General features: G+C 35.3%; 3 protein-coding genes across 3 annotated transcripts; 1 reads left to right on the top strand and 2 right to left on the bottom strand.

Annotated features, from left to right (window-relative positions):
- The first annotated feature begins 10,207 nt into the window (after positions 1 to 10,207).
- On the top strand, positions 10,208 to 11,442 carry LOC113288089 (induced stolen tip protein TUB8-like). Its single transcript, XM_026537033.1, has 2 exons — positions 10,208 to 10,367; positions 10,704 to 11,442. Exons 1-2 carry the CDS (start codon positions 10,353 to 10,355, stop codon positions 11,211 to 11,213), a joined length of 525 nt encoding a protein of 174 aa, XP_026392818.1. The 5' UTR covers positions 10,208 to 10,352; the 3' UTR covers positions 11,214 to 11,442.
- A 177-nt stretch (positions 11,443 to 11,619) lies between these two features.
- LOC113288088 (E3 ubiquitin-protein ligase UPL5-like) lies at positions 11,620 to 16,637 on the bottom strand. The gene is made up of 3 exons (XM_026537032.1): positions 14,693 to 16,637; positions 12,432 to 13,024; positions 11,620 to 12,214 (listed from the first exon to the last, which is right to left on the bottom strand). Exons 1-3 carry the CDS (start codon positions 16,479 to 16,481, stop codon positions 11,951 to 11,953), a joined length of 2,646 nt encoding a protein of 881 aa, XP_026392817.1. The 5' UTR covers positions 16,482 to 16,637; the 3' UTR covers positions 11,620 to 11,950.
- A 4,405-nt stretch (positions 16,638 to 21,042) lies between these two features.
- On the bottom strand, positions 21,043 to 26,517 carry LOC113290966 (zinc finger BED domain-containing protein DAYSLEEPER-like). Its single transcript, XM_026540549.1, has 8 exons — positions 26,037 to 26,517; positions 25,671 to 25,811; positions 25,534 to 25,592; positions 25,226 to 25,368; positions 24,551 to 25,133; positions 24,248 to 24,317; positions 23,827 to 23,927; positions 21,043 to 21,204 (listed from the first exon to the last, which is right to left on the bottom strand). The coding sequence occupies exons 1-8, from the start codon at positions 26,515 to 26,517 to the stop codon at positions 21,043 to 21,045; spliced, it is 1,740 nt and encodes a 579-aa protein (XP_026396334.1).
- Positions 26,518 to 26,867: the final 350 nt, after the last annotated feature.

Genomic DNA, 26,867 nt, shown 5'->3' on the forward strand with positions numbered 1-26,867 from the left:
ACCTGGTTGGCGAACCTTGGTGAACAAGATTTGACGTGTTGGATTAATTGGCTAGCAGTTGGCTACCCAGTTCACGAATTATGGTCAACTGAGTTCCGAATTCTAATAGGGTTGTCGAAATCGGTTCACGAACCATAGCACCCTGACTCGTGAACAATCCTTAAGGTTGGCGAACCTTTGTGCCAACTATCCCGAAAATGTTTAGAAGATGCTCAAAGACTTATTATTTTAATATGTTTAGCATGGCTAAAACTCTCTTAAATAATTTTAAGACTTCATTGATTTATTAAACACATATGTGTTTAAATCATGATTAATTTCTTAGGTTTTAAATGAACATCAAGTAGCTTTTAGTTCTTTGGCTAACTCGCCAAACCGAACAGTCATTATACACGGTTCAGTAACCGAACCTATGTGTATAGTCTTCTATTATAGTTTGAAGACCTATTTTGTTTTCTTGATTCTCAAGCTATCTTAGATTGAATTTTAATCTAACCCTGGTCTTTGAAAAAATAGAGCATATTTGTCAACTAGAAAAATTAATCCCTGACACTTTGTGTCCTAGTTGATTCTAGAGTCACCTCTATTGACCTTTTAGGTATACAACTAAAAAGACTTCGCTAAGAGATTCGTGAAGACAGGTCCGACTATTTTTACCATAATAGTTCGTGAATCCTGATCTGGGTTTTCTGTTATCTAGGTTTTTGTGATCTATTTCAGGAATAGATAGTAATTACAAAATTATCTTCATCTCATACTTTTTGATTCCTCAATATGGATATCCAAAGACTGATCTTAGTTAATCTTTCGGCGATTGATCATATAGATGGTTAAGAATCTAGGATTCTCTTTTGGAGTTGTAAGTTCCGTATTTTTGAGGTTTTCTAGCTTGCTATTGCAAACATATCTCCACACCTTTATCGTTGATCGAAACATAAATCAAATAGGCTTATCTGTTATAAGCAGATTGGTATCAAAAGTCTTCACTTCGACTGAAGCAACTCTTAGGATGTAAAGGACGTCAGCTAAGGGAATCAAGTGCGTAGAACCTTGCTAGGTTCAAGATACGCAAGGTGCGCAACTTTAACTGAATTGCTTGGAGGGTGGGTTCGGTCTCAACTATATAGCGACTTAATATAGTGCGGTATTCAATCTGGATGAGGTCCCGTGGTTTTTCTGCTATTGTGGTTTCCTCGTTAACAAAATTTCTGGTGTCTTGTGTTTTTTCCTTTTCCGCATTATATTGTTTATCTTTATTATGGGATCTACACAGGTTTGTGTGTATTCAATCTAAGTAGATAAGTCCGTTTAATTATAATCGATTACGATACTAGTTTCTTTTAGAATTCGTACATTGAAAGATAGATAAAAAATTTAATCACTTGGCAGAATTCTGATTGAATTATTTGGGTACTACTAGATTGATCTTGGATATTGATTTTTGAGATCGTCCAAATACTGATTGAGTAGAGGTTGAGATATTAACTCTATACATATTTTCAAGGATCATTAAGTTGGTTTACTTTCAATTATTTTAATTTTTGTGTATACAGGTTGTTGTACGAAAAAGTTAGGTGTATTTGGTATCCCCTGCGTTTTCATGAACTATCAAGGTAAACATAGTCAGACATGGATTCACAAAACCTTAAGTGAAGTCTTTAAGTCGTAAACCTATATATGTTTTTATGAGGAAACCTAGGTCGATAAAGGACGACACTAGCAAGCAACTTGGACATTAAAATTTATGGGATTAGAATTCCCAGTTGTTTGAGTCTCTCTATATATAGACTTTCAAGATTATAGGTAGCTTTGGGTTCCAACTAAGATAACTTGAGATTCAAGCGGACACTTTCACATGTTAGATGAAATTCTTATCAGAAATTTATGTAAGAATGTGAGAAGATTGTCATGAAGTTATATAGAAGAATATACATTATGATTGACGGTACTGGAACCTTGTATAATGATAGTTCATGGAAAATTTACCATATGAATGTATAAGAATAATCGTGTTCAATGACACTCAAGACTTAAGCCATGATTCACAAACACATAGTGATTTAATGCACAAAGTTATCTTAGAAGTATTTATGAGAGTTGTAGCAATGCCTAACAAATTTGTGAAAATAGTCTATCAGCTTAGATCATACTGGGTAGGTGTAGGGGTGCATGTATACCAGTCGGTGAACTTAGGATGTTGGGGTACGCGTACTGGGTATGCATACCTCTAGTCGTTCACGAATTCAGGCCCTTGGGGTGCGCGTACTAGGTATGCATACCTCCCCCCTTTACATGAACTCAGAACCTTAAGGTACGGGTACTGGGTATGCCTGCCTACCTATGTTCCGAAACTCAGTTAACTAGGGTATGCGTATTGGGTATGCGTGCCTACTTATATTATGGAACTCAATTGACTAGGGTATGCGTACCTATGTCCAGAATCTCAGTAGTTTTAAAAATCCCTTTCAACGATTTGAAATATTCCCAATTTCCAAAGATATGACATATCATTGCTTGGGAAATTTCCAAATGATCAACTTGAGACAAAAATAGTTCTTGAACAATAAGTTGTTCTTGACTAAGATAACTAAGGATCTATATATGAACATACACCGTTTGAATCATATTTCGATATATTCTACAAAAATCATATGATATAGTCTCATAAAGATAAAATGCTTTCCATGAGTAAATAGGAAAGTTCAGTCTTCACATACCTCTTTGTCGATGAAGTTCTCCAAATGTCTTCATTTGATCTTCAGTCTTCAATCCTCGAGAGTTATTCATCGATCTCAACTATCATACTCTAATCTTAGTATGAGACTCGACTTTAGTATACTAGAAATCAAGATATAGTTTTGTGCATCTAACATTGGTAACAAGCTTGAGATAGCAAAATTTGCGAGTCCGACCGAGCAGTGCTCTAACAGTATATACCTCTTTCTTAATTTTTTTTTAGAGAAGCAGCATAATTTATTACATTAACAAAAGGGGGAAATGTGGTTTAATCCTGTAGATGGGGAAAACGGTTCGCTGGTTTTTTAGTGAATGAAGAGATGGTCGAGCGATCGAAGACTCCTCAACCGAGCAAACTGCCTAACCTCAAACAGATGCACTGCACGGGAGTGCTTTTAAGTTCGAGAGATAAATTTGTGGGACTCTGGCCTAAATCAAGTCAATGGTCGTTCCGGAGTCAATTCGGTCACAAGGAGGGAAGAAGGTTGATCTGTAGGAGGGAAGCTGAGAAGTGTGTGAGATCAATGGTGATTTGTGAATGTGTTGTGGGTTTCTGCAAATGATGAATAAGTCTAAGTGATTGAAAGAGTGTTGGTCACACGATGATTTCTTGGTTAGACGATGGATTGTCTGTTCAATATCTCGTGGATTTATGTGTGTTTTTCGTTGTCGTTCAATCATGGACTCAGAGACCTATTTATATTGCCGGAAAGTGTAAACACATTGATCTCCAGTAAGTGTGACGGTTGCTCGAGTGAAAGAGTGGGAAAGTGGGAAATCGTGGTTTCACCAGTTCCTCGTACGTGAGAGGGTTGGTTGATTTTCCACCCACTACTTTGCTAACTCCTTCAACTGCTTGCACGACTTACTCACATTTCTCATCGTGGATGAACACACATGTTGTAGGCATCCAGACCAAAACCCGAATTGATATCCCCCATGTGACGTGATTGATTGTATCAGAACGTGGATTTGACTAGTCAGTCATTTGATTTGATTTGATTTGATTAGACGATGGGTCTAAGTTTGTTCAGTGGAGCATGATAGTCGGATGCTCTATGATTCATGGATCGAGCGTCAGCTAAGACGTAGTTCTCGAATAAATGCTGATAGGCTGAGAAAATATTGAGCAATTCATCGATAAATTACTGAATATTAATATTTGAATCGAGTGTCTGAGCAAAGTATTGCTCATTCGATAAATCACTGAATATTGATAGCTGTATCATATTTGAGCATTTGAGCAGGTATTGCTCGTTCAATGAATTACTGAATATTGATAGTTGAATCAATATTCGAGAAATTGAGCAAGTATTGCTCATTCAATGAATTAATGAATATTGATAGTTAAATCAATATTCGAGCAATTGAGCAGGTATTGCTCATTCGATGGATTATTGGTAGTGTGACCAAATAATAGTTAATTAAAATATTGGCAGGGCTGAATATTATATAATTAATTTATATGTTTATTGATGGATCAATCATAAAATTATTAGTGTTTGAACTGCTCAGAATTGTGGTTCGGCGAGCGTTTGTTCGAAACCCTAATTTTCGATCAATTGTTCGTCAATTGATGAATTATTGAAAATAGGCTATTGAATAAAGAAGGGACCGACCACATGGGATGATGGACGACCATGTGGTTCCCAAGTGCTCGAGTGAGCATGCTCCAGGGTCCTTTGTTGACCGGTTGGTGAAAGAATGATCAAATGCTAGTGTTGATTCTTTATTAGAATAGTGCTCGAGTGAGCGTTAGGCACTAAAACCTAATTGTGGAGAGATGAGGGACCGACCAAGGAGGCATGGGACCGACCCTTGGTGGTTGTGGGACCGGATGCCAATCTTTTGAGCGAGTCCCAAGTCGGTTGAAGAGAGTTTGGACCTAATTTGAGCAATTGCTAGCAAATTAGGTCAAAACCGTAAGAATATGTGGGACAGGCTCCTAGCAAGCCTTAGGGACGGCCTTGGTCGGTCAAGGAAGCATGCCCGTTTCACCACGGTGTCCGTGTATCATTCTTGAGAGTTTTGGTATTTTCTGACGATCATTCGAGCAATGTTTTGGATTTTCAGAAGAGTTTGATCTTGACTAAAACTCTTGATTTTTATCGAATGAGCAAGAAGAACTTTGCTCAGGCGACAGATAATTTGAGAATATTGAAATAATAATATTTTAATCTTTGACGTGGGAAGCCTAGTTGGTCGAGTGACCATTTGACTTTTTTGCTTTTCCATGGTTTGACCAATATTTGAGAAAATATTGAAACATTAGGGTTTTCGGTCAAACGATGGAGTTCCATGAGATGATGGAAATAATAATATGAGAAAATAAGGAATTGTGAGGTGTAGGACCGGCCACGGCTAGGGCATGGCCGGACGGCTATATGGGCTGGTCTCGTGACACCTTTTCCTTATTTTTGTTTGATGAAAGCATTGAAACCCAAAAGATTCTGACAAACGAGGGAGTTTGCACAAGTGAGGGAATCCCTGTGAGATGAGGGAATCTCTGTGAGATGAGAGAGGAAATAAAAAATATTAGTGAAAATAAAATAAGGAAGGGACCGGCCGGCCGGTGGGCCTGGCCTTACGCCTTTTCTTATTTTATTAATTATTGTTTTATTTCCACGGGTCGCTCGTTCGTCCATACTTTGATAGTTCGTCCGTGTGTTTGGGTGCTCGTTTGTGCATTATTCGTCGAGTACACACGCACCATTTTCTCAGGACTTACTCGATGACGGTCAGACACCCAGTTGTTGAGTATTTATTACTAATTTATGAAATTCAGTGGAGAATGATTCATTAAACTGAGTAATAAAAAATATGAATAGTTATTTATTATCAATCCATAGGATCAGTCGTGGATTCGTCTATGGATTCAGAATAATAAAATTATCTATTACCATTCCATGGGATCGACCGTGGATTCGACCATGGAACCAGAGTAATGAGATAAAATAGATTATCTTCTAGGAATTCAGTGGTGAATGTCATGGTAGAATTAATCTATTGTAGAATCGAGATATTAGATAGTTGAAGCATCATACTCGTTCTGAAAGGTGCATAGTCAGGGAACAACGTGCAATGCTATTAACGTCCTGAAGGTTTTTTGCCCTCTCAACAAACAATTATGTATGGAGAGCCGCCTGAATCTATACACGGTCTCTCTACATAGTCAGGGAACAACGAATGAGTGACGCCGACGTCCTGAAGGTTTTTTGACCTCTCAACAAACAATTATGTATGGAGGACCGCCAAATCATTATTCTATGTAGAGGCAGGTCTCTCTATGTAGTCAGGGAACAACAAGTGTCGCCGACGTCCTGAAGGCTTTTTGCCCTCTCAACAAACAATTATGTATGGAGGACCGCCCAATCTTTCTTTTACATAGAGAGGCACGACGAAATGCACAACATCGAACGCTCAGCAAGTGGGAGGCCTTTCGAGAATCATATTCATCGTGGATCTGAGAGGTACTCGATCAGAGATCGTGAATATGGTTCACGGATCGTAAAAACACAAATCGTCACATGCGTTCCTGAAGCCGGGTCAGAAACATGCAGTATCATGATTTTACGATTTTATCCCTTGCTGAAAATCCACCATCAATAAGTCCAAAATAAGACTAAAATGTACTAGCCTTGACCCATTTATGGAAAGTACACTATAACCTTTAGTATTTACAATTTAGTTCAAATATTTGCAGTTTAGTCCAAAGTGGCTCATGAGTTGTCGGGAATTTTAAATATCATAAAAATAAGTTAGAAACAATTTATCTTTTGAGACGCTCATCCAATATTCACAAAATTTATATATTTGGAAAGTTCTGTGAGATATCTAGGAAAAATGTACCCATATGACCATAAAATTTTACTTTTTGTATTAAGAGTACCTACATGTGTACCAGTTTGCACACTTATTTGCGCAAGCATAAGCTTATGGAATCATTTTTTTCCACATGACTGCAACAGTTTTCACACCCTAGTTATTAGCATAAGCATAAGCTTATGGAGTCATTTTTCTACATGTGCACCAGTTTGTACACCCTAGTTATTAGCGCAAGCGTAAGCTTATGGAATCAATTTCTCACATGTGTACTAGTTTGTACACCCCAGTTATTTGTCCAAGCATAAGCCTATGGAGTCATGATAGAGATTAAGTTGTTTCCACATGTGCACTAGTCTGTCTAGCAAAGATATGAAGAAGAGGAACTGGCAAGCTTGTCAGAAAAGTAAAATTGGATGTATATGTGCTAAGCAAAAGAAGAAATCTTGGGTTAGCTTTGTGTCTGGTAATCTTGGATCCTTATTTGGTGGGTCTCGTCCTAATAGGCTTGTGGTTCACTATTTAGGCCAAGCATTCACCAAAAGTAAGGAAATTCGAGTTTGTAATTCTGTATCACAAACATAGTGGCAATGGACTAAATATACAATGCAGCTGTACAAATAAGACTAGCTTTGTTAGCTTTTCTGAATTTGCTATCAATGAGAAGGCCAAGAAACGTTTAGAACCTGGCAAGCTTAATGTGGCAGGTATTTTAGATGGGAAACAAGAAATGCTAAGACATTCCACATAGCATATATATATTCAGATAAGAGCAAATATAGAAAGTGGATGGAATTCAAATTTATTGATGGGTAATAGAGATTTAGAAGCATCGGCCTCGAATATGAAGTTCGATTTTCGAACATAATCATTGACCGAAAGTTAGGTCAAGTTTTTCGAGACGAGCAATAAGAAATTTTAGGAAATTATTGTCAAAATCTATCTAATATTTTATCCCAACACAATAATTAAAATGAAACGATTATAAATGTAAACTCTAACGATAAATAGAACAAGAAATTCAAACCGACATCGAAGCAATTAGGTTTTTGAAACCACAATGTTTTTCGAAATCGATAAATTAACATTTTCATCAAATTAAATAATTAAGTATAGACAAAACTTATCTTTCATAACGCTTTGATTGATAAAATATTTAATTAATTTGCATCTCGTAAACTTTTCCCCTCAAGTTTATCTTCAAAGAAAGGTACTGATAACGATGATTTAGGTTATTTAAATGGAATTGAATTGACAATAGGCTTGTTTGATTATCATACTTATGTTTAAAGATTGAATTTTCATTCGGACATTAAGATTAGGTTTTAGTTTTTCTTTTTCTTTTGAGAGGTGTTTCTTACTGCACGGAGTATGTTATAGGTAGAAAGAATTAAATACTTCAACGAGTGTGCATGTAACATTTTAATCTCCGCCACTAATATAATTTTGAGAATTATAATGAATAATGAGATTTTTCAAACACGGATAAAAAATAGTAGTGGTAAATATGTCTTAGAGGAGTGTGCATAAAAATAATCTCGTTTTTTCAATAGTCACTAAAAATCAAATGCGTGTCAATTATTAATCTGGGGGGGCGGGGGGACAGAGGATAAAAAAAAATCATGGAACAGACGGTCCGGAGCCAGAGTTAATACCCGTTTATTTGACTAATTAGATTATGAACATGTCATCAGGACAACTAGTGTTGGTGCTATTGATAACATTCTAGTATGGTGCCCAGGTGGTCTTAATAATGAAATTCATTAGTTTTTGGAGTGAACGGAGAATCCAAATACCAAATAATGCGCCTGAACATTGGTTAGCAAGCACCACCGCTAGTAGCATTTCCAGTAAAATTAACTTCTAACCCAACGTCATTAGCAGCATTTCCAACTCGCCCGAGAGGAGAAATCCGCTCAGTCGGTGATTGACAGAAATACCCCTCAGATCACAATAATAGATGATAGAAAATCAAGACATCAGAGGTATGCATTTTCTGCACAAAATAATGTTCCCTTTTGACGATATACTGCATTGAGTCCAAAGATTAAGATATTTGAAGGACGATTCTTATTTGATTTGTGACCAGATTTTGACGTGTCCTGCGTGTCTGATCTGATTAAATGAATTATAGATAGCAAGTGAACATCTCAGTCACCGAAATCCTCAAAAGATCAACTCTACCACCGCTCATGTCACGTCTCTGTAACAGCAAGATGTACTGAACATCGTCAATTCACTCAATACTATGTATGGCAAAGCAGAGTAATAGGTGTCAAGTAAAAACCACGCCTTATATTTCTCTACCTCTACCGACCAAATATTTATCTCACGAACTAAAAACCAGCAGTCTACATTACAGCACCCTTGATGAGATTCTCTTCTACCCATAGTATAGTTTGATCATCTTGGATGGCTAGAGGGAGCTTTTCAAAAAGAGGTTTCCTTCCAGGGAGAGACAACAAGTTATGTAAGGGATACATTGCCACGTCAGTTTTGCTATTTTACACTCTTTTTTTCAGTATCCATCCACTATTCATTTTTGGATGGTTGATGATGTCAAGTAGTGAGATGGACCCCATTTTAGCACCGCCCAAGAAGCTTTTCTTGGTTGGCATTTGGTCTCTGTCACTCCACCTCAGATTGATTTGAAAAATAAAATCATTTTCAGGAATGAAAATGGAAAGGGTAATAAAGGTAATCTCATTTTTTAAGATTCAGATTGAAAGAACTGCCTTAGGTTGGAAAGTATAAAGTCTTCTTCATCATGGTTTGATGCATTTTGTTGCGTACATTAATGCAAGAGGGTGAGCTTTTCGTGCGGTTTAGCTGTTCATTATAAGCTTTCCAATGGTAATTATGTATACTTGAATCTGGATTATTAGTGATTCAATGTTCAAACATTTATAACTTTGGTACACATTCAGTCTCTCATTGAGTAATTAAGTCTAGACTTTATGGCTCCATTATTACTGCCAAATCTTACAGCTTAGAACTATGACAGGGGTAACTTTCATGTTCCTTCTGACATGTACCTAGTTCATAAAACTAGAGGTAACATGAGAGAACTCACCATTGTTACCCAAGTAAAAAAAAACAATAGGAAAGTCGAGAAAGAGCTGTAGTGACTAGTAGTAGTGAGTAGTGATTACTTGCAAAACCCTTTAAATAAACAAAAGAAAAGCACCAAAATTTCATGAAATTTCAAGTAAATGAGACACAAATAATACCAAAGAGAGGTAGAATCACAAAAGATTGAAACACTACACATGAGAAAGATTGACAGATACATAGAGAGAGGTGCATGATAGGAGGTTTGTGAAAATGGCTTCCACCATTTTGAGGTTTCTCTAATAAAAGTAAGCAAAGTTATGATAATAATAGAGATGGATAGCTAGGGCCTTATCAGCAAACCAAGAAAAAAGCAAATAACTTTTAATAAAATTACATCATTTACATGTAAATGACATGCTAGGTAAGCAGGCAGCCTAGTCCTTTTTTGCTGAGATTTAATTTGACAGCCATTCTTACGTGTACTGCTAAAGATTCTTCATGTGCCACTGCCACTGCCATCATGCCACTTCACTCTCTCTCTAGATCTCTCATCTCTCTTTCATATGCTTGCAACAAGGGTTGGTCTCTATTTGTATCTATAAATACCACTCTTCATTCACCATTTCTCTTCATCACTCCAGTAATCTCTACAATCTAGCATAAGCAATCTTTTCTCTTGCTATCTCACCTTCTATATCTTTTCCTTTCAAGTTCATTTAGTTTTCACTTCCAATTCACCAATGGCCACTGTCGAGGTACACATATATATAGATACTATCAGATTAGTAGCTTAGATTTGAAGTGTTAGATATCTTTAAATCAGAATTTGATCTTACATATATCTCTTTTCTTCGTCTAAATGACTGTTTTCTAGTATTTGATATGATTATCTACCCTCTGGTAGTATCTGCCAAATATTTGAATACGTTTTCTTTTTATATATGTTTGTTTTTATACTACTATGTTTCTTCACAATATCAACTGGATGGTGGTAAACGAAAATATTAAAACATCTTATAGTTATATGGTTATGATCTTGTAATATTATCGCCGTTCTAAGAAGCTTTAATGCATCATCTTGTTATATGTAGGTTGTATCCGCAACAGCAGCATTGTCAGCCGAGAGAGAAACAGTAGAGGAATTGAACACCACCGCACAAGAAGTTGCTGCAGTACCAACTGAAGAAGTGGCCACCCCAACTGTAGAAGTTGCGGCACCAACAGAAGAAGATGCAACCCCAATCGAAGAAGTTGCTGCACCAGTTGAAGAAGTGGCCCCACCAGTTGAAGAGGTGGCCCCACCAACTGAAGAGGTGGTGGCAACTGAGACAGTTGCTGCAGTAGAGCCAAAGGAAGAACCAGTCAAAGTTGAAGCTGAGGAACCAGCTGTTCAAGAAGCTACAGTCCCTGTTGAAGTGGAGGCTAAGGAGGTGGAAGAAGAAAAGGTTGCAGTGGAAACCAAGGAGGTCACACCAGAGGCAGCCGTGGAAGAGACTAAGGTAACAGAAGAGTCAAGTGAGGCACCTGCACCCATTACCAGTGCTGAAGCGCAACCAAAAGAGAAAGTTGAAACTGAATCCCCAGTTGAGAAAAGCGAGTAATAATGATCGCTGAAGTGGTGTTATTGATAAGGAGTAGTGCTTCTAGCCGTACTAGTGGTGTTTGTTTAGTATATCCATGCAGTCAGTAAACTGTGGATAGTGTGTTTAAGAAAGTTGGTATTGGTGGATCTATCTTTTGAGTTATGATGGAAGTATCAGTATTACAAGTGTTTTTAAGTTCAACTATCTTTTGCTTATATATATAATAAAGAGTATTTAATTTGTTCCACTTTGGATATTTCACTAGTCACTTGTAAACTGCTGTACAAATATAAACAAAGCATGAGACATGCTCAGAAAAACAACTTCACTCGCACATTATCGCACCAACTGAAACATAAAAAGTGTAAAACACAATGCAGCTGATAAATCTAACAAAATATATATATTATGCAATTAGAGAATGTGACACCAAAAGTATATGCTTGATTTGAGTTTTTCTTTTTTCTACAACAGATTATTTATTCACATGTATTTGAATAGACCTGAACCCAAAAGAAGATGGGTAATACATAACAGGACAAAAGACTTGCTATCAGACAGACCCTCCTTACAGACTATTACTGAAATTAAAGATATAAAAATGCAAAAATAAGTTATGATCCTAAGACTTCTGTACATACTGCTCCCAATCTCTATATGCAACCAAGCTTTGATTTTTATATCCCACCAAAAGAAAGAAAAGAACCAAACGACCCACCTCTTAAGCCTTTTTTGTGTGTGTGCGGGTGTGTCTCTCACCATATGCCAAAGCTGCAGCTCAAGTGTTCTTGGGTGATGATTTCAAGAGATTCCTGCATTTTGGCTTCAGATCTATAGCGCGGAAGACACAACCGATAGAAGCATGTGTGCGCTGAAGGTAGTCTATCATGGGGTTCGGGTGCTCTGTATATATATAATCGAGATTGAAGCCCTCCAAATCCTTCCACTGGCAAGTATTTCACTGATGTCCAGAAGAAAAGAAGTACCCTTTGTTGCTCAGCTGACATACCTTCTACAATCTGCAACAGGGTTTTTCATACACTAATTACACCAGAAAATAGATATATAAACTTTCAAAGTATAGTGAAGAAAAGTTCGTTTACTTCTCTCGAATCTCTATGCTATCCTATCAGTAAATGAAATTTTCTTCATTTCTTAGTATATAAATTAAACAACATATCCTAGTAGAAACTGGAAGAATATAGAACTCAAATATCTTATGAAAGAAGATTATACCTTCCAAAACCAGATGATTTGACTATCAGTTTCTTTACAACCATTATACTCGGTGTGCGCCTTCCAGTCCTCGACACATATAGCTCTATCACTTCCATGCAGCATCCGATCAAGATCTTTAAGCTCTAAACTTCGAAAAAAGAACTCACGCATGGATGCATCGCAAAGAATTTCAGAAAAACCCTCAGCAAACTCTCTTACTTGATTTGAGACCGAGTTCACAAAACGATGCTGTATAAGGAGATTTACATACTCTTCCCTGTTACTGCTATTCAACGCGATATTATTTCCTCCTGGACAGAGCTCCTCACTTTTCCTAGATCCTAACTTTTCAATATCTCTGACAAATGTTAGACCCAAACCACCGTCCATATCCAATAATTCAGTATCCATTTCTAAAATTTTCTTGCAGCTCGAATAAAACGAAGGATCAGCATCTCGCACATCTTCCAACGAAACAGTCCCTCCAGCCAATTGCAAGAAAAATGTGCGATCAAATACGATGCCTACTTGCACTTTGTGCACCAATGATAATGCAATTATCCGTCCACAAAAGTGAAAATATTCAAGGTGGAGTGGGTCGACATCAGATGCTGCAAGATGAACTACCAATCAACATTCTTCTTCTCATGAATTAGAGTTATATAGAGGATATCAGCTCCTCCGCAATAATTTTTCTCAGAGAACAGCAATCACGTTTTGGTACGTGCAGTTAAAATACTTTTTCAATATATATGTCAAGTCAAACAACTTCGAAAATTGGTGATCAATAATAAAGAAAAGCTGCAACACTAAGGAACAAAGAATGCACCAGAAAGTTGTTACTAAAAAAATACCCAGACATTAAAATCTATGGAGCATTATTTAAACACCCTTCAATTTACCTTCCTTCGTAACAAAACACCAAGGGGTACACATTTTAAAGTTTAGTGAAGCTAATTAGTACATTTTTGAAGCAGGAGACTACTAGTACTTTTTGGCGTTTGAAAACGTCAATCCGACATCCTTCAGAGGTTGACTTGACATAAAACCTAAACGATACACCAAAAGGGTATTTTTGAAGATCCTGAAAATGAGGGGTATTTTTTGTTTCCCTCCAAATCTATATATATAACTCGATAAAAAGCTTAGGAAGTCGTAATATACTGCTATTTTATACACAGTGGTTAGAATTTTAAGCATTGAAACTTTTCAAAACTTAAGTGAAAGCAATGAACCATGAAGACCGGGATAAGATCGTTTGGCAACCCAACTTCAGGCTGTTAGCATAATCCAACTGACTTCTTAACTCAGAGTTTGAAATCTGTATCTAAGTATCTTCAATCTCAAACCTATAATCTGACACCTAAGACCTAAATGATTCTGCTTAAATGTTTATACAAAGTGATTACGTGCCTTGTATCTACAGAGACTGAACTTGGGCTCTTGTGAGAGAGAAAAGTTATTATCCAAGGGGAAAAAATGATCCAACAAATGGACAAGTCAGGGACTACAGTTGATAACTTCTTATTTTTGTATAGTATTATATATTTCAAAAAGCTCGCTTTCGCTTTACGCTTTCGCAGCGCTTTACGCTTTGGTATGAGAGCGCTTCGCCCCACGCTTTCGCTTTTTAAAACCTTGAAATTGATTGAACATAACAAGCACACAACTACGAAGGATAAAGCTTCAACTGATACACATAAATGGAAAGAGAATATCTTGGAAAATCATGCTTCTGAACTCTAAAGGACGGCAGATGTCTTCCGTCAGAGTGTACTGAATGCTATCATTTAGGTTGCCTTTTGTAAGTCAGCATGATATCTTATACATTTTAGTCAATGGACTTCGAGCAGTGGAAGGATGTAAGGGATTACGCTAACACAGCAATGATAGTAATAATATGTTCATAGTCTCTAATAGAGTAATAGGTATACATGTCGATAGAGCTTTATATGATGCTGCAGTTAAACTTTTTTGATAGAAAAAAACTGTGTAAAATAGGTCCAACTACTGAACTTGTCATCGGCTGCTATTAATTTCTCCACCTTTCCTATGTTTGGGTGACAGACCATGTAAGATCACATGCAAAACATTTTGTTAGTTGGCAGAATTTCAGAACCTTAATGTAGCTTTTTATTCAGACAATGGCCAAATTGCTACATTTGATCTAGAGTTTTGGTATACTGGTGTTATACTTTGTTGGTGTTATGATTAGACATGCTCCTACAAGTAACAAACAAAACGACAAGAGAGAAACTATACTGAAAATGAAAGCGTACCTGGATTAGGAAAGAACCTTCTATTGTCGTCTTCGCAAGGTAGAAATAAGGCATTCTGTGGATTGAATATTGCTTGACAGACCAAGCAAAACCATTCTCGCAAAACGCCAGGACCAGTCGCTTCCTCATTCTTAAACTCCATGAAAAGTCCACCACCATGCAAATCCTTAGCATCAGCTTTACTTATATACTCAAATGATTCAGCCAATAACTGTTCTCTGTCAATAAGCATTTCAAACAAATGCTCATATTCATCTTTCAACTCAGGCAACAACATCAACGTCAAATGCCTCCTAGATTCAAAAGATGTCAAATCCTTATGCTCAAGAATCCAACGATGATCCTCACTCCTCCTTGCATTCTTAATAAGAGCGTTTAGAGCAACCTGCCTTGACCGCAGAACAGAGAGAACATTTTCTTCAGCACCTTTATAAAGTTTGGAAAGAGTATTCAGTGCCTTCAAAATAGAAAGATATTGACCCCACCCACTTCGAAGACTATCAATTTCCCCTGTACTTTTGCTGACCGGTATCTCCATTTTTTTCAAGCATTCATCAATTTTTTCAAGAATTTCTAAGAAAATAACATGAAGTGATCCTAGCTCAACGATATAACAGGGGCGTAAATCAGTCAAACAAATAGGCAGATGACCCATCCCACCTAACTGGTCCTCAATTGCGTTATGCAAGGGAATCAAGAATGCATTAAAATCACGAACATCACCTAATAATGACATCACAGCAATTTGGGGTGAATTTATAGAGGACTCTAAACCCTTTATCACCTTACGTCCCAGCTCAGATACAAATGGAAACAACTCCTGAATTACAACAGATGCCTCAGCATAGTTAAAACATCTACTCCTATGCACAACTTGAATAGTTTCCAACATTGTCCCCAGCGTGTTTCGGCAAGAAATATAGAGTGGATTGTCTTGAGATGTTTTACTAAGCAACTTACAGAACTCTAAAATGATGGAAACAGAATGAGTTTGTAATTCTTTTGTTTCAGTATCAAGAGTAGGGTTTAAAAAGAGTTGGATCGCCTCTTCAGCACACTCTTTGTTACCTGCAATCGGTGAAACAAACATCATAACCAGAGCTGCTGCTGCGCCTGCAGATACAAATATCTGAATATGACCAAAACTCACGTCATTATCTTTTCTTATCTTAAATATCGAAGCCATATCAATAAAGATTTTAACATCGCCGATAACAGTATTTGCACGACGACGTTCACCTCTACAAAGACTACATATTGTTGAGATCAACTGATTAACAACTTTCCATGTTTTGGGATATTCAGTACTTCTCATCCTTCCAACCAATTGAAGTTGTGCATCGTTCTGTATCGAATAATCTTCAAGGGTTTTATCCATCTGAAGTTGTTTTCCTCTATAAATTAAACCTTGCTCAAACACAGGAATTCCAGTCATTTTTCTAATTTGTTCATGAACAGATTCAACTGTATCATCAGAATTTGCATGTATAACCTTTGTATTACCACCAGACATGTTTCTCACGAAGAAATGTAAAGTCTTTGATGAAGACCCAATACATCTGGTACTACTACTGCTACTAGTATAAGAAGACACTGATTGATTATTAGCATCAAGAACCCTAGTTTTAACATCATAATTAGCATCAAAATCATCTCTTTTCATCTTCACATAAACTAAATCAGGGTATTCTTGGTCTTCATCATATTCATCTAATTTTCTTTTGGAAGAGATACGATCGAGGAGTGATTGAGGAACGCAATCGATCGTTCTTGTTCCTAAATGAGACATTGAATCATTGAAAAAGAACAATTACTTACCCAGTTTTCGAAGAAAATTCCACGAGAAATTGTGAAAACCCTGATAAAACCCTAACCCTAGAAATTTAGGATTTTTTTTTTTTTTTGAGAAACCAAAGGGAGGTAGCGAGCAAGGAGGAGACGGAGAAAGAACAAATGTAATCAGACCGAAATTGCGAATTTAAGAGAGTAGGAACTTTTTAGAGAGAGAAAAAGCGGGGCGCGTAAAGTCCACATCATCAGTGAAAATTATACGCTACCTCTATAGTCTTATTACCAACGAGTAAAATATCATGCTCACCCTTATCAGTTTGGGCAATTTTTCCATTGATCGTTGAAGAATTTAGTGTTCACGTGTTTCGAGGTTCACCTTCACGTTATTTGTATTTTCTACCCAATTATTTTATAACTGTGTCACAGTATTACTTGCTGAATTTGCACAATAGATAATAATATTTTGGATAAGAATGTGGTTTTTCTTTTAACTTCTGTTGTATCCCATAATACAAACATTCAAACAGAGCTTTGTGCCACGCATCACGGAAAGGGGAACGAGATCCGAACAAAAATAACACACACAGGCTTATAACAATGAAATCCTTTTCACAGACTTACGGAAAGATTACAAAAATCCTATCCAAGCAGTGGAAGCTTATTACCAACTAAATTTAAACTCACTCTATTGCAACAACGGTACCTCTCTTATTCGAAACCTACCGAATACAGTGGGCTTCTGGGCTATTTATATCCCCAAAATCAAAGCCAAATCAGCGCACAACTTGTTGCAATGCCTATGGACATCCATCTATCCATAGGCAATTTCCTTAACTGCCAACTCTGAGTTTCTTCATTCTTATAACTAGTTTTCCGCCCGTACGATGCACAGGTCTGTTTCTCGCTTATAAAATATTGGATCCATATTTAGAAATTAAATCATATTAGAAACAAAAAAAATATTAGCCTATGAGCTTAAAAGCTAAATAAAGCATTCTATAAACTAATAAAAAATCAGATGCAAATAATCTGTTTTAAAAATTCATTCATGGAGTTGTATTGCAATATGATCTTCAAAGCTTACTATTCTTATTCAAGCTATATAAATCGATCAATATATTTGAGTTTCTGGAGCACATGCTTTTAATATTATACTCTTGCCTCTTGTGGTTCACCCAATGATTATATGCCTTTACTTCATCGGTAGATGTTTGAATTGTTCTGGTTTGACAATCGACTACTTTCATTGAATTATATTTCTCACACAATAATTGTTATTTCTACCTTGGACTTTCCGATGACACGTCTTGCCAGACATGTAATATATATCATTCCCTTCGTCCAACCAAACCAAGTATCGTTGCTTGGCAACTGAATATTTTGTCATCTTAACACTGAAATTAATATACATCGTATCAATTACTGATAAACTTTTGTAATTATAAGAAATATTATGTATTGACCTCGTTTTCATTATATGCTAGCAATTCAACACATTAGGTTTCATCCAATGTAGTCAATTTTGACTGAGATGGTCGAAAGTTCGTCGGCAATTTTGTTTTCGGTATTCAAAGTAGCGAAATGTTAGATTCCACCGTTGAATTTTTTAAATTTGCATGGATTTTGGGTTATATATATCCATGCACAATTATGTGTGGAAAATGTTTGATATACAAATTATAGATATAAATTTCGAAAATAAATTTTTGGCAATTACTCCGAGAATTTACCAAAAACGTCCTCGAGATAAAATTGTCCCAGTGTCTCGGTCCCTAACGAGACGGACTGAATCCGGAATTGACTACATTGGTTTCAGCTATAGTAAAACATTAAATAGTCAACAGAAATAATGGGTGAAGTCTACAATTGATCCCCACACCCGGTGCATTGATCTTTGTAACACAAGTTGCAGCTAACGTCAAGGATTTTTCGGGTTTTTGACGATGCCAAAGCTTTTCGTATTCTGGATATGTTAAGGTTGCCCAGTACTTATCTGTGAACCCCGTAAAAATATTTAAGGTAATCACATAAAAAATTTCATTTCATTTATGGGGACTTGTAATTGGTTGATAGATTTTACCTGGCCTCGCCTTGCTCCTGAGAACTCCCCACAACCTTGACAAAATTATTCTGATTTCGTCATATACATGTAACTTAGGGTTGCTGCATAATTGAAATGGAGTTGGCACTATTTTTTGCACGAAGGAACTGGACTTTAATCAATTATATTGAACCCGCCATTTTGTACCCTTATGCTCACCCGTTATCAGATTTCATGTTCTACGTTTTTCTTAGTATGGCTTACAAATTGAAAAACAAATATATTTAAGGTTGTCACCGAGCACTAAATTTTCCCTATGCCAATATGTATTTTGCCGAAGTACTTTAAAATCGATAATTTTTGACAAAATTTGAAATTTGCAGTATCATTGATGACTTGATGAACTCGATCTGCCTTCTCGCTAGGTGTTCAATTGGATGATTCATCCTTTAAGATTATTCCAAACTCATAAGCATTCTGATTTCTTTTGTTTTATTGCGAATTATGTAGTTAGTTTTCAAGGTTGACTCCCTCCTCTGTTTCTTGGAGAGTGAATTAAATGAATAGTTGAAGATGTCTAAGCTAGCTAGTACAGGGTTTACTTTAAAAAAAAAAATCAAATAGAATATTTGGTGGTTGTCGTAGTTTCTTTCTCTTGTATCTTTGAGAGAACAATGAAAAAAACCAACCTTGCCAAAGGAAATGGTAAACCAAACGCAACGATAGTAAACATGCCACTTTAGATAAACCAAACAATTTGGTGATATTCTGATTCACCAAATAAATGTAAACAAAAAAACATGTATAGTGTTCGCCACCACTTTTTGGCCCTGGACAGGCAAGAACTAACTGCTTTATTGCCCTATAAAAAAACGCGAAATATAAATATCATTAGCATCCAGCCAAGCATGCATTTTTGGACACCTATATCGCGAGTCGCCACAGAGAAAAAACTACAAAGCCAGATTAAATTGATTCTTCAATCAACAGTTCAAAAATATGTCGACTTTCATCACAATTGAGACATATGCAGGAGATATGTGGTAAACAGTCCAAAACACACAAAACACACAAACTAATAGTACATAACTAAATTAACAAAATCAAAACAAATGTGCATCACCATAAAGTAAGTCAGGCAAAAAAAAACACAAAGAAAAAGAAAAACTATGGATTACTTAGGAAAAAGAAATGACAAAATTCATTAAAACAATGGTTCCAAAATTTTAAGGCTACAAATGCAGGACTTCTCACCTGATAATGACTCGTTATAGATCATCTGGCACATTTTAAGAAAAATTATCTCAAAGAAAAAACCATTATAGATCAAAACAAAAGAACATATTAGGCTATCAAGTGTAAATGTATATGGACTTAGTCTGTAAATATATATGGAGTTAGTCTATATAATAATATGGTATATATATGTCAAAAAACAACACTATGGAATTTTTTTAGCTCCCTCAAATGAGAGAGATGAACGTAACAAAATAAGATGGTATATGGACATATTGCACCCGTCCATAACAGTCATCCTTTATATCCTATTTTATGATATAAGAAAGAAATGAAAACGAAAAAAATAATTTCATATATTTCTCAGATTTTTCAGTAACAGTTTTGGATAGCTACCACATGAACATTAAAGAATTTAGGATTACATAGAAGTGGAAAAAAAGATCAGTAAAACCCTCTTTCTTAATACATTGTTGACTTGTTGTACTTCATTGCTTCAGTGTATATGGTACATAATTAATGTTTGACTTGCAGTAGCAAATACACCGTACAGACTCCAGGTCAGAGTAATTGTAATCAATCAGCTGTATACATCAGGAATTTAAGAACATGAAGAAAAAAAATTATTTTGAGCAGTTCTACAAGGTTTATTAACCAAAATAAATAAAACAATGGCAACAAAAAAAAAGATAGGAGATTGTCTCTTATTTGTCTATGCAATATTTTTCTTGCTCAATGGAATTGGTGAAGTAATGAATTGGGTGCATGTAACATCAATGTGTATCACTTGATGGATCACACTTTTTGTAGCCTTCTTAATTCCTGGGGGTTAAGACCACCTGTTGCTTGCGTAGCATAAGAGAGGTGGCCATAAAAATAGCAGTTTGTATGGGACTTTATATCATGGATTGATGAGTTCCATAGGATCATGAAAAAAAGCAGAAGGGAAAAAATTTGATAGTTGATTTGTGTTACACAAACGCAAACTGAACAGAAAACACAAAAATAAAATATATAACGAAAAATCAAAACTGTGTTGACATTAGTTGCCTTCTTTTTTCTTGCGGTTACATTAGTTATCTTATTTTTCCCAAACTGAATCTGCAAGCACAAAAAATCAGCGTGCACATGTAAGAAAATAAAAAAACAAAAACAAACAAAATCAAAACAAACACAATAAAATTAATCGTTTGCATCACCAATATAATTAATAGAAAAAACACAAAAAATCACAATGGTGTTGATACTATGTTATTGATATTATGACCATGATCGACCGTACCTACTCACTTTGCAAAATGAGTTTATAGTAATACCTCGTAACATCGATGTCGCTAACGCTTGACCTATGGATCAACAAATAACAATCAATCCTCGTAACCTCAATGTTGCTAGCGCTTGACCTATGGCTCAACAATGACAGCATGTGCATGATCAAGGCTACCTGCACAACAAAGAACAATCAACAAATCGCTTGAAAAAGACAAAATCTTAGAAGAAAAAAAGCAGCGTGGAAAATAGGATTTTGTTTTTTCTCAAATGCTTTATATAGTGAAATACACAACCCAGAAATTCCATAAATAAAACTTTGTTTTGGAAAATAAAACTTTTTTTTGGAAATAATATTAATCAATATCTAAAAGTTTACATTTTTAGATAATTATATTTACTTGTTGCAATATTTTGTACATATTATAAATCCAAATCTAAAACTATCTAGAATTCCTTAATTTTGGCTGGCTGGATTTACCTATTATGTTATTTTTGGGAATCTCAAAACATGGAAATCACAATATCTAGAATTTTTCTACCAATTATAGTTGTCTAAACTTACTCTTCTGGTGCACTCGATATTTTCTAAATTAACAATATTAAAAAAATTAACAGTAACAATAAGATCACAATATCAGATAAATGATATTTTTTCCTTATTTACTTCAAAACATTTATGTAATTTTATATTCTTGGATAGTCACGTTTTACAAAATAATATTCGGCATCTTTTACACGTTAAGAAAATATGAAAAATATTGCTATTATTGTTATATAATTTTTTTCACTAATCAAATTTTATATTGTTATTATTTTATGTTTATTTTTATGAAATGAAATGAGCAATATTAGAAAAATGATATTGAAACTCATTTATTGTTGTCTATTGCAGTTTTTTTTACTAACGTTTTTTCCTCCCCTTTTATAATTTTGCTTATGATCATTATTTTCCATCACGATTTTTGTTAATGATTTTGTTTTTCGATTATTGGATAGGACTCATAATTGATTTTTTTTTGCTGAAGAGGAAGCATGATTCGATCAACATGTAAGTATCCCCATCTCAATGGATTTTGATTTTAAACTTTAATCGTTGTTTTTTCTTTGGAATTGTAATTAGGATTAGTGTAATTATTAGTATATTGTAATTAGGATTAACTAATAAAGTGTAATCAGACGTTGGACATTGGACATTTTATTTTTAATTTTATGATTGATAAATATTTTTGATGAAATCATGATGAAAGAAACATATTTTGATGGGATTTTATTTATGAATTTTAACTTAAATATAAGATTTAATATATTTTACTGGATTTTTGATATATGTTTGTAATAAGATTTAATTTATAGAAAGATTTTTCAAGATTTAGTTATCTTATGTTTAGAAAAATAATATTTTATTAGTTTAAATTCAATATTTTATTACTAAAAAAAATTAAATGGTGGGGCCAGAATCAACCAGAAGCTAGAAGTTAGAATCAACATGGAGCTCCGGTGAATGAGAACGCTTTTAAAAAACTCTGTTATTATATAGAGAATTCGGCATGGCACTCATAATTTTACCATACCAACTATGAGTTTTCCTACTTTTAACAATGTCGATCTAAACAAAACAAAACAAAAACAAATGAATAAATCAGATTTCATCTCGTTCAATCATATACCTGAGTATTTTGAGTACTTGTATCTTCATCTTGTTGATATTTCTGGGTTGGTTCTTCACTTGAACCTTCATTTTCTTAATTTAAGATTTTTCTCATTGAAATTTTGATTATCAACAAAATGTTGGAATTACGAATCGTTCTTATCAGAAGCAACATAAATCCCCTTCTTCTGGATAACCAGAAGATTCACCAACATCAAATTATTTACTAAAAACACTCATTTTCCTCATCTCTAAACAACACGGATTTTTCAGTTTTCCTTTCAAAACTTTTTTTTTTCTTCTCTAGAGTAACTCTATTAGAGATGGCAAACGGGCGGGCCGGGGCTGGCTTCTGACCAACCCGCGGGTTACGGGTTAATACAAGCCTAAGCTTGCGGGTTGAAATTCTTCACGGGTGGCCATTTCTCCAACCCGCGCCCGTCCCGGGTAAAGCTTGCGGGTTCACGGGAGCTCACGGGTTAGCTGGTTTTTGTTGAGTCAACTCGCCAAAAATCGATTTCTGGGCTATTTGCGGCCACATTCAGGCCATCTAAAGCTCCTTTCCAACCTAAGTACTTAATTTAACATTCATCATTTCATCTAATTCATTTGATATTTCGATTCAAAAACTCAAAATTGCAAAACTAAACTACTTTTGCATTTAAAGGATTAAAGGAACACAAATACTAGTCATTAGTAGTTTAATACTTTAGTTACAATACTTCATCAGTTCATGATGATATTTTCAACAAAGAAAAAAAATCCTCCGAGACTGTAGCAATACCATTGTTTGTAATTTGTATCACCAAGTGCGACAATAAAGATATTAATAACCACTTCCTGCACAAAATATATATTGTGTGGTTAATCAAAAAAAGTGTTAACTGTCCAAAAAAAACATCTCCAATCTCTTTTCTATGCAATATTTGGAGACACTGGTAAGTGATAAATAACTGTCTGTCCAAAAAATATTCTCATATTCTATGTCTATCTTTGAGTTGATCCAACTATTCAATATGAATCTGTAATTTCAAGAAAAAATAAACCAAAAAAAGAAAAGATTCGAGTCAAAAACATGGAATCTGCATAATTACCCCGCTTTATATTGAAGAAGTACGCATACTAATTAGACGCATAAGAACTTACTTCCTCCACATCCTCCACTTCCCCATCCTCCACTGCATCAGGTTCAAATCCTAATACATCTTCTTCAATAATCCCATTGTTCTCATCCATATCTTCTTTTCCTACATGGATAAAAACAACCAATGTTATATATAAGATTTAGACATTCAACTAAAAAAAATATTACTGATTTGCTTACCAATTCCATATTCCAAATCACGAGTTGTTATCAACGCCTCAGCATTTTCAGGTAATAAGGAACTGCGAAATCGATCAATTACCCTTCCTCCAATGCTAAATGCAGATTCTGAAGCGACAGTTGAAATAGGAATTGACAAAATATCCCCTGCCATTCTTGAAAGTACCGGAAATCGTTTTTCATGGTTCTTCAAATAGTTTAGGATGTCGAGTGGTGAATTTAGACAACCCCTTTATGACTCGCCAACATATTCATCTAACTCTGACAAGTCAGTAAGTGCATCACCACCACGTTCCTGTGTTGCAACATATTCCTGCATGAAACAACCTAGAAGTGAGTGAACTATGAATATATGAGTCTTAAAAGTCTTAGAAACAAGCTAACACCATCACATACTACATCCACAGTTGAAAGTAATTCAAAAGACAAACAGTATTCTACTACAAGGTTTTTAAGATGAAAAGCAATAATTCAAAAGACTAAAATCTTCGCAATATAACTGGGCACCACTAACATGAATTAGAGTTAAGTAAGCTTTAAAATTACCTGAAAAAAATCACTCCCTTCTTCGGCAGCAGAATTCCCACCATTTTGAATACCCAAATTCTGAGTTGCACAACTATTGGAAGCTCTTGAACTTGACAAGGTGTAATACTCATTAAAAAGTGCTGTCATATTACTACGCACTTTATTAACTTCACGTTCTAATTCTCTCACCTCAGGATACAACTTGGAGTAAGTAAATTTCACAAAATTCATTTTCGATCTAGGATCTAACACAAATGCCATAGCCAATATAGGACTCAACTCCTTCCAATAACTATCACATTTTGCTTGCATCTCTTTTACCATGTTCCTAATGAATTCAATATCATTTCTACTTTCTTTCTTTAGTAACACCTGAACTTGACAAATTCTTTCAAAATACAGATTGGAAGTAGGATACTTACTACCAGAAAATATCTTTGTGAGATCATGAAACACCTTGAGAAACTTTGTGACTACTTCAATTTGTTCCCATTCTTCATCAGTTGGACAGTCTTCATAGTCTGAATCTACCAACTTCAAATGAGAGAAAACTGGCTTATACAGGATACAACTATCTAACATAAGATAAGTTGAATTCCACCTGTATAAAACAAACATTCAGTGAGTATATAATAAACATTAATACAATTATCTAACTTTATAAGTTATAACAGAATAGAAGTGGAATCCCACCTTGTCTTTACGTCTTGACGAATACCCCTTTTTATTCCAGACATTCCTAAAGTATCAACAATGTCCAAGAACTTTTGTTTTCTTACTTGGGAATTTGTAAGGGACTTCACTGACGCTCTTATCTTAAGCACGGCTGGATCAATCTTCTTAAGTCATTCTTTTACAATAAGAGCTAAGATATGAGCACAACAACGCACATGAAAGAATTTTCCATCGTTCAACAAGATCTTCTTTGCAACAAGTCTACTCTTCATAATTCCAGCACAAGCTCCGTTATTTGCAGCATTATCCAAGGTGATGTTGGATACCTTGTCTTCAATTCCCAAATCTTCTATCATAGCAAATAACTTAGCAGAAAGGTCTTCACCTGTTTTGAGGTAGTAGAAAGGAGAAAAGTTAACATGAATTTATATTGAAGATAAAGAAATAAAAGTAAGTGCTTTACCTGTATGAGGTGGTGGAAGAGGACAGAAATTCAGAAGCTTCTTTTGCAACACCCAAACTTGATCAAGATAGTGCACAGTTAAGCTCATATATCCAGTAGTTGTTACAGAAGTCCACATGTCTGATGTTAGACATATCCTACCTGTAAGGGTGAGTCATACACATTATCACATCATATTAATCAATTACTCATGCATAAAAGTATAAACAAAACATATGGGTCATTAGGATTTGAAATTTTGAATCATACCTGGAGCAAGTTTCAATCTGTTGCGAATAACTTCTTTTTGTGCTTTATGTTTCTTTACTACATCGGCTTTCCCAGTATTCCTTGATATTGGTTTGGCATCCTCATTTAAATAAGTACATATATCCCTAAATTCTTTCCACTCCACCAAAGAAAATGGAACATTTCTTGCAATGAGTAATGCTGAAAACAGATCTCGTAATTTCATCTGATCAACTTTGCGTACGCGGGTAGACAACTGGCCATTGTTTGCATATAATATCATCTGCCCTACGTCCATAGACTGACGGTTAGGGCACTTATGCCTTTTCATGGCTGAGGTTCCACCTTTTTGGCTTTCATATTTGTATCCTACATTACAAGCCTTGCACACTCCCTTCTTTGTTCCATCTTTATATTTAACAAGTTTAAAAAATTCCCAAACTTGGGATCTAAGTTTATTTTTCTTTCCACATAAAACTGGTGCAGGACAGGCAGGTGCACAACCAACAGTTGGATCCTCATTCACATAATCTAGCATCTCAACATCATCATCCTCACCATCACTACTCATAACATCATTATAATGGTCTTGTAACTCTTGTTCTTGTACACTTGACATACTGGAATGGATGGAGCCAAAAAGAATAGGTCAAAGAGTCATTCAGAAACGTGAAAAATGCATAAACAAAATATATAAGCAAAACATCTCATTTGCAAATTACAAGTAACAAGGTACATCATACATGTAAAGAAATTCCAACAAAACTATTACAGTACACGTATTTGCAAGTAACCTAAAAACAATAGCACAAAATTAGAGCTAAACACATCAGAGAGAGTGACTAATTAGATCTAATTGAAAATCACCAAATACCAATGCTTCTGCACCCCTAATTTGCTAGTATCCAATTCACTCTAAGTGCCAGATTCAAAATTCAACAAGTTTAACATTTATTACAAACAGAAACA

Source organism: Papaver somniferum, chromosome 6, assembly GCF_003573695.1.
Source record: "Papaver somniferum cultivar HN1 chromosome 6, ASM357369v1, whole genome shotgun sequence".
NCBI lineage: Eukaryota > Viridiplantae > Streptophyta > Magnoliopsida > Ranunculales > Papaveraceae > Papaver > Papaver somniferum.

Excerpts from the sequence above, each read along its gene's own strand:
- LOC113290966 (XM_026540549.1), bottom strand. The coding sequence starts at position 26,517 with ATGTCAAGTGTACAAGAACAAGAGTTACAAGACCATTATAATGATGTT. Across the intron at positions 25,593-25,670 it reads TCTTCCACCACCTCATACAG|GTGAAGACCTTTCTGCTAAG; the intron begins GTAAAGCACTTA and ends ACCTCAAAACAG. Across the intron at positions 21,205-23,826 it reads AAGTGGAGGATGTGGAGGAA|GTAGCCTTGATCATGCACAT; the intron begins GTAAGTTCTTAT and ends TTTGTTGTGCAG.
- LOC113288088 (XM_026537032.1), bottom strand. The coding sequence starts at position 16,481 with ATGTCTCATTTAGGAACAAGAACGATCGATTGCGTTCCTCAATCACTC. Across the intron at positions 13,025-14,692 it reads AAGGTTCTTTCCTAATCCAG|CATCTGATGTCGACCCACTC; the intron begins GTACGCTTTCAT and ends TTCATCTTGCAG. Across the intron at positions 12,215-12,431 it reads AAATCATCTGGTTTTGGAAG|ATTGTAGAAGGTATGTCAGC; the intron begins GTATAATCTTCT and ends ACCCTGTTGCAG.